This window comes from Chelmon rostratus, chromosome 4 (assembly GCF_017976325.1).
Source record: "Chelmon rostratus isolate fCheRos1 chromosome 4, fCheRos1.pri, whole genome shotgun sequence".
Lineage (NCBI taxonomy): Eukaryota > Metazoa > Chordata > Actinopteri > Chaetodontiformes > Chaetodontidae > Chelmon > Chelmon rostratus.
The window spans coordinates 18,502,695-18,510,958 of record NC_055661.1 but is presented as its reverse complement, the minus strand read 5'-3'; the positions used below and the strand labels follow the sequence as shown (position 1 = coordinate 18,510,958).

Here is an 8,264-nt window from a genome sequence, read left to right as displayed (position 1 = left end):
TAAAATTAGTGTATTCTATATATTTCAGACACTCAACAGATTTCAATATATTGTATACACTTTTATATAGCTCCTGAAGATCCTTATCACTTCGTTACCCCTGTGTTCTATTCTGAATATGTGCAAATCAACTCTATAGACAATTTCAATACTATATAATTGTTACACTGACCACTATATACAACAGATTGATAAAGAATAAAATTGAAGAGATAAAGGGGACATATTCCATGTTTTATTCTTAATAGATATTATACTTTGATGTGTCTTCAAGAATGTATTAGATGTCTGTCCACATCCAAAAATAGAACATAATGATTCATAAAATTGTCACCTGACGCAATCAGTTCTTCAAGGCCAGAAAAAAAGATCACAATTAATACAAATATGACATTAAGTTGGCAATGATCTGCTCCCAAAAATAAATACCGGATCTAAATAAACAGCATTTCTGAAGCTCAGCTCTTTTCACAACCATAAATATTTGTCTTATTAATACAATCTCAGTCTCAGGAATTACTTAGTAGTAAGAACCACAGGGCAATCCAATATTTCTGCTATTATATGTACATATATAAAAACAAAACAAAAAAAAGTTGCTGGTACTTGTGTTTGCTTATATAAAAAATTTGCAAGGGACTCTGGGGAAGCCTCTCTTGCTCCTGACCACAAGTCGCAGCCAAATTGAGCAGAGGATCAAAAGTAAAAGCTTTTAACACAGTGCCACCTTGTGGACATACTGTTTTTGGAAGTGCAGTTTTCCATTGCTGGTTTTTAACTTGTATTATGCATCTTATTATTAACATAGACTCCCTGCATTGGAATGTCAGAATTGGCAACATTAATTGTGCATTACCTCTGTGACTTCACCAAAACAATACAAATGTGTAAACACATTATTGCAACACAAGAACTAAAAGCACACAGAGCGTATAAATTCCTTATTCCATTCGTTTGACATGGAAATTATTGTTCTGTAAAATGTATCGTAGTATGATTTAAGCAAAACACTGTCTTATTTAATGTTCTCATTATGTGACAAAGCAAACTGTAGCCCTTAGTGCTAATAAAGTATCATTACCATTTCAGTGTTATAACATTCTAACAGCCAGTTGCAACAGTTTACAGTGGTCATTTTGTCCTGATTTCACCTTGACACAACTCCCAACATTGGTCATGAACAAAATAAAACATCATTAAGTTGACAAGAAATATTCTCTATAATGATGTATGTTCAAGTCAGTTCAGCTGAAAATATTCAAATCAGCATCAGCATCTTCAGCAGTCACAGAATATATTAACTCCACACACCAACATTCATGGATTCATGTTTCATGGAGTTCAGTGTCATGACTTTGAATGAGCTCCAAACATCCTTGTGGCTTGACAGCTGGAGATGAAGAGGAAAGTTAGTCTTAAATCTGAGTTCAAGTGTACCACAGTCTGGAAATGCTCTTCATCACAGTTTCAGATTTACAATATAAAATAATTTTCCAACTATATTGGCATGTTGAGTGCCACCTTCATTTTTCTCTTTAGAGAAGTTGTCTGAAATCTTGAAGTTATTATGCAGAGGCCACTGTTCCTCATAGATTTAAACAAAACACCAAACAGTGGCCATTTTTCAAAATAAATCTTATTGGCAGTGAAAATGAATACAATTGAAAGTCTTTTCAAACACCATACTGAATATAATCTATAATAGAGTAGTAATTGCAAACCTTTTAAATATTAAGTATTACTGTTGTGTGAATGTTTATATAGAGTGATGTTTGTATTCAGCTGCCATATCATGATTACCACTATCATATTGGCACAAGGATTTGTTCCACAGTTGATCAAAACAAACACAATGGGAATGCATCTGAAAAATAAATACTACATAAAAATAAAAAGGAGTTCACATGTGCAATTATGTGAACTTGTAATTCTGTTGGGTTTGTTTTTTTGAAAACATAAAATGGGAAAGTAAGGCATCACTTTGACTTTGCTTTTAGAATAAAAAGCATTTTGGCAGTCACGACCCTAGTGCAATAAAAATAAAACAAACACGAAAGACCAGAAGTTATGACAGTAACAGACAGGCTGGTCGTATTTAAACCGATAAGCGATGGTCCTCGGCAGTGGTCCAAACGCAGATCACAGCCCATCAGAGTCTGCCATCAGACCTCTCTGACAGCTCCAGGAGCGAGGCTTCAGTAACTCAAGGAATGAAGGCTGAAATAAAAACAAACAAGCAAAACAAAACAAAACACCACATTAAGCTAAATTATGAAGGACTTGTCACCAGACTGCATAAAGCAATGCTGCAGGTGTTACCTCCTTCAGGGGGCAGTAACGCTGGGCATACCACTCCTGGGAGTACAGACAGATAATGACTCCCTGACCCAGGAAGAGGGATGTCCACATGATTATGTTCCAGATGGGACCTTTCCTTTGGTCATGCAGAATGAAGTTGAACATCACTGCGAAAGAGTGAGAGATGAAGACAAGGGTGGAAGAATTATAAAAAGATAAATGCAGAGATACATAACTTGATTTTGTGTGTGTCCTAACGCAGACAAGATAATATTTGGTAAGTTAAGATGATTTTTTTAAGCAAGTCTGGGTTACCGACTGTCAGATTGAGAACAGAGAGGACCACTGAGATCTTTTCTCTTACTTCCAAAGCACATAAAGAGGCAGAAGAGCACAGGATAGAAGAAGCCAAAGCAGATTGCAAGAATGTACTCATGGACCACCGCAGACACTGTAAACACAAACAGCATGGCCGCTGGTCTGAAACGCTTCTGAGACATCTGGAATGACAACAGCGGAGAGTACAGTCAAAACAACAGTGGTGTACAGGTATAAATCAGATCCATGCATTTTTAGATTAGCAATAACGTGGATAACAAATTTAATGACTTTTCACGCTGAGAATTTCTTCTATTATTAGAAAATAGTCAATAAAAATCCCGAATTGTGAAACCACTCACCCATAGGAAGTCCCGGTACACATAGTAGTACAGCCAGTCATGGACCACTACGTTCCAGGTGCGATAGTAATTGGCAAAAGAGGTTGAATTCCACCAATCCTGTAATGTGTAATCAAAATTGAGTCAACAATAATTTAAAGCATATGAATATAATATGAAAACTTGAAAGGCGCTCACAAGAGCAAGTATTTGGTTTGGCAATTCTGGGCTATTGTAGATTGGCGGATTCCTTGGAAGAGCACTCACTCCTTTTGTAGATATAAAGAGCTCATTTAAGGTAACGAAAAAACAATGATTCTTATCTTCAGGTGACTATAAACTAACATACTTGTGAATATTATATTCCATTTCTGCCTATAGATCCCCCTAAATCTTACACACGAGTCCTTTTACCTTGTAAAACATCCTGTCAGCAAAGCGGAGCATCTCAGCAAAAGCATTAAGCCAGCAGTGGAGGAAGGCAAAGAATGCCAGGAAGAGAACCAACACTCCTGCAAATGAAAAAAAAAAAAAAATCTATTCACTACTGCATCACATGACATTGAGTGAGACAAGGGGTGCATGAAGGGGTATTTGTTGATAAGGGACCACAAACTAGTGGCCAATCTTACCTGGCAAGATGGAGTTGAAGACACAGAGGACCATGGCCCTCAGGTCAAAGAGCTGCAGACTGATGCTGCGAAACTGAGGGATGCACAGCCGCACAAACACGTAATAGGCATAAAACAGACTGCCTAGTACCTGTGGGGTGGGAATGGTTGAAACTGTGAGAAAATAGGCCTTTGCTTGTAACATGGAGTAAACTCAGCCTTGAATTGTGAAAGAGGCTGGTACCTGAAGTAACTTTGTGGCCACGTAACCCCATCGGATCACAGGGTTCCTGCATCAAGTGTGAAACAAGGTTTTACCAAACACATGGAGGTATAGTATGAAAAAAAAAACAGAAATAATGAGAGGGTCTGCCTACCTGGGGTACTTGTCTCTGTAGATGAGTGTGGGTGCAAACAGAAAGTACAGATACTGAGAGACCTGAGGGACCACTGGGCTGGGGCCTATAGAACACAGGAGAGACTCATCAACAAGCTTATCAACATAAGGACATATGGAAGAGGGAATACAGCAGCTATGAGAAAGAAAGTGTATGATTTGGCAAACAAGAACTGAACATGGATACACAGGAAAAAAGAAGAAATGCTGGAAAGTTACATACTGCTCTTGTCTTTAGCCCAGGTCAGGACTCTTGGTACATTCTCCCTGACGAAGGAGTGTGTTTTCATCATTAGACGCACCTGGAATTAGACAAATGATAACAACTCACACAGCAACCATTACAACCTTTTCCACAGAGTCAAGGAAATACATCTCATTTCAAAAGGTTTTTAAAGTGCTTTACGTGAGGCAGGAAATAAGGCATAATACAACACACCAGCTGTGGGTGTGGTGCCACTGATCAAACTAAGAGCAGCCATGCTAGTCCTCTACCTGTTCCAGGATGATGATGAAGCAGGATGCAGGTGGCAAACTGTTGGTCACCACCACATATGTTGGCAAGAATCCCAGACCCAGAGCTTGGTAGAGCAGGAATACAGAGCCAAAGAGCAAACTGCACAAGCCGGGGTGACTAAAAGACCCAGACTGAGTCTGTGACCACAGGTGGAACAGAGTATAGGGAACCAGCAACACAGACAGGAACATGCAGATCCATGTGCACACCACCAGAGGGAACTGTCCAAATGCATAGACCAGCAGGTCAAAGTCCAGCACCAGCCTGAGGCCAAGGAGATCAAGTAGAGATGAGCAATTAGCAAATGAGCAATTTAAATAATGTTACTTCAACAGAAGATAAAGAAAACAAAAACATGTTGATTTGTCAAGTTAACTGACTTAACAAGGTGACAAACGCATAAGGCATTATACATAGCAGTCTTCTACATTACCTGCCTTCATCAATGAAATCTACCACCAGTGTACTGAGGATAAAGAGAATGAGCAGGGCAATAAACATGTGGTAGATAGTCCTGATGTGGTTCACCTCAAACAGCTCACTGCAGGAAAGCAGACAGCAGGTGATTACACTCTGTACAGCGACACTGACGTCGACAAACAAACATCAAGCAGCAGAAATCTCAAAATCGTGCTTTGTGATAAACAAATTTTGCAAGGCACTTTAGTCTTCAGGTGGCAATATCTACACTTTGTTCAGATCAACATGTCGACTTACTCTAGGAGGGACCTGCGACTGACAAAGTGCTTGCCCTGGCCATGAGGAGGGCGAAAATGCCTGAGGGAAAACAGAGTGACATCAGTGACCAGCACACTTCTGTGACTCAGAGAGAAACGGGGGAAGCTTGTCCACATGTGCTGAAACTCCACACATCTGGTATTAAGTGCAACCGAGAAAAATTTGCATTGACAGGCTAGAGAAGTTGACAGGCAGCACCTGAGTTTGCTCCTCTCCTTGTCTGACAGCGGAGGCGAGAAGACTGCAGGTACAGGTGCAGGCTCCAGGCTGGCCGACTCCTCAATCAAACTGTCCATGAAGTCATTAACCTGACTGTCAAATTGACGCATCAGGTCACTCTTCAGGAACTGAGGAACAGCGAAAGACACAGGAAGAGTTATCATTAATAGTCTGCAAATACTTTAACATATATGGAACATTTCATATTTATGTGACAATAATGACATTCCTCTGAATACGCAAAGCGAATTGGTGTCAAAGATGAGAAGCTTTATAGTCATGGTTACACCAACTTTGTTTTGCATATTATGACGCAGCTCAAGAGAGAAGAGACACGGTTTGAAAAAAAATCAGTTTCTCAACCCACTGTAGCACCTACACAGTCATCAACAGTTGTTTTTTCTCAAGGTGGATCTTTTTTTCTGGCACATGAACCATGCACCTTGCAGCGCTTGTAACGAGAGCACATTTGCCGCTCTGCTAACTGCGCTATGAAACTGTTTGTCTATTAACAGTCAACACCAAGCAAGTTTTTTCCCTGTCCGAACATCTTCAACAGAGAACAAATTGGATTTAATGATACAGCTCATGGAGGATGGAGAGAGACTGAACAAATGTCAAACAATGCCTGGGTGTAACAGAAAACCCATTAGCATTGAAATAAACCTAATAATAACTGTGGCGATGTGTCACTGAGCCAAATTAGTGGTTGTCAGCAGGATGAAAAAACTAAATATATATGTCAAATGGTGGAAACCCAAGATCAATCCAATTTAAAATAGTTTTCCCTCTTGGAGGGTGTTCGAAGTGGCCCGTTCTAACATGCAGGTTGAGCTTTTACTTCACCCAAACTACTGACTTACTAACCTCTGCTTTCCTCTTCAGTTGTAGCTTTTTGCTGATCACATGCTCCACTTCAATTTTTCCTGGAATTGGAATGAGAACACATATCATAAAATTAAAACTGCCAACATGCTGCTTTGCAGTCTTCCAATACCACTATAAAGCATTAAATGCTTTGAGCGCAGCCAAATTAACAACAGAGCCAGACGAGTTGCCAGGTTACGCTGTCTCAACAGAACTTCGACCTGGGAAATGTAAACATCAATTCAAGCCGTGTCAGATAGTTCAATTAATGACAAACAGATGATCCACTAATAGCTATCTGTGGGGCATTTCAGGTGATGGCTCTGGGTTTGTTGTTCACCAAGAATTAAAATCTGTGTTTAATTGAAAGTCATCGAAATATGTCACTGACTCAGAGGCGAGTCCTGTATATTTAAGTCATTGTGTTGTGTAGACGTCTGGCAAACAGCAGAAGTCAAATTACAAAATCAGACACACCTATGACACTATGTGGTAAGTACAACCTAGTGTCCGCCAAGCTAAGCAAATCTGACTGGTAGTGGTTCAGGTTACTATAGGTTATCAGACTTAACAGCTGTCTGATGAGGAACAAGTTCGTTCAGTTGGTGAGGCAACAGCGTTCCACCCATGTGGCAAGAACATGTCAGCAAACAGTGCAGCAAAGAAAAAGACTGAGCTTGACATCGTCATCAATCGTCATGATGGCTTCAGTGACCATCACTTCTTGTCTGTGTCACTATGTGGTTTGGGGAGTATGGGAGTCAGTTCAGCAGTAAAACGTCTCTACCCTGTCATTCCCCACTCAGGTCAACCACACCGACTGGACCACAGGTCACATCACATTGCTAAAGAGGAACACATCAACCCATGACATGGTTTCAGTGAGTAATACAAACAGGGAAATTTACTGAAATTAAGAAAAGGGATGTAGCTGTTGAAACAGCATGTACGCGGCTTCTCAAATGTCACTGTAATAAGAGGTCAGGGTCCTCCCCCTGAGCCCTGCTGATGAGGGGGTTAAGATTCTCTCACCATTGCTGGTAATGTGGTTGTCTCCATTGCCTTGCTGACGTTCTCCCTGACTACATTCCCCATCCAATCCATCTAATTCAGGGAAGATGGGGACCTTCGGAATGGCTCGGAAGCGAGACCGGAGGACAGTGTCATCCCCACTCTCCATCCTAAAGAAACATGTAACTCAAGTTAAAAAAAAAAAGAGCATTAACAAAGTCAAGGTATCGTGTCACACATAACTACTCACACCACATGGATGGGAATGCTAAATATTTTGATGGACAGACCCAGATCACTCTCACATGACACGCCGCAAACAGACAGCTAACAGTTCAGTTAGCTGTCGTTAAGAGTCAATATGACAGGCGGCGATTCATTCAAGCGCTAGCTAATTAGCTCTGAGCTAAATAACCACCGGGCTTAATGTTGGCTTAATTACTCTTACAGTAAAGCTCCTGCTGGGTGACACTCACGGCTGCTAGCAGTGGGTGCAAATTAGCCAACTTGTTGACGTCTATCGTTAGCTACGGACCAGGCTGACAGGCGTCGAAGGAAATATAAAAAGGCTGCCTACCGACTTCACGGATACCTACTCGCTTCAACCGCCGTTTGCTCTCTTATCAAGTGGACCTCCGTCGTTTCCGAGCCCGAACTTGGATGTGTGACTCCTTCAATCACAACAATCTGACGCGCTGCTCACCTTCCCCATCGCATTAACAGGGGAGACGAGGAGCAGGGAGGCCGACGCTGATTGGTCGAAAGTCTCTCCTCCTTTCCACGTCACCGGCGCCCTCAACGCTGACCACAGGCTGAAGAGTGTGAGTAAAGGCGCAATTCCACCAAAAGAGATGAGCTGTAGTTTCATCTGTGCTCTGCAATAACTGAATTAGCTGGATAACACCTGTGCAATAGTTTCAGAGATCCCCCTCGCTCAAATACACAGT

The 8,264-nt window shown here is 41.1% G+C and overlaps 1 protein-coding gene across 1 annotated transcript; it reads right to left on the bottom strand.

Annotated features, from left to right (window-relative positions):
• Positions 1-225: 225 nt before the first annotated feature.
• Positions 226-8,027, bottom strand: soat1 (sterol O-acyltransferase 1). The gene is made up of 16 exons (XM_041935190.1): positions 7,914-8,027; positions 7,339-7,487; positions 6,307-6,365; positions 5,419-5,567; positions 5,200-5,259; positions 4,916-5,023; positions 4,461-4,746; positions 4,189-4,267; positions 3,946-4,030; positions 3,813-3,858; positions 3,590-3,719; positions 3,372-3,469; positions 2,979-3,077; positions 2,663-2,798; positions 2,320-2,465; positions 226-2,217 (listed from the first exon to the last, which is right to left on the bottom strand). Exons 2-16 carry the CDS (start codon positions 7,484-7,486, stop codon positions 2,140-2,142), a joined length of 1,707 nt encoding a protein of 568 aa, XP_041791124.1. The 5' UTR covers position 7,487; positions 7,914-8,027; the 3' UTR covers positions 226-2,139.
• Between the last annotated feature and the right edge of the window lie 237 nt (positions 8,028-8,264).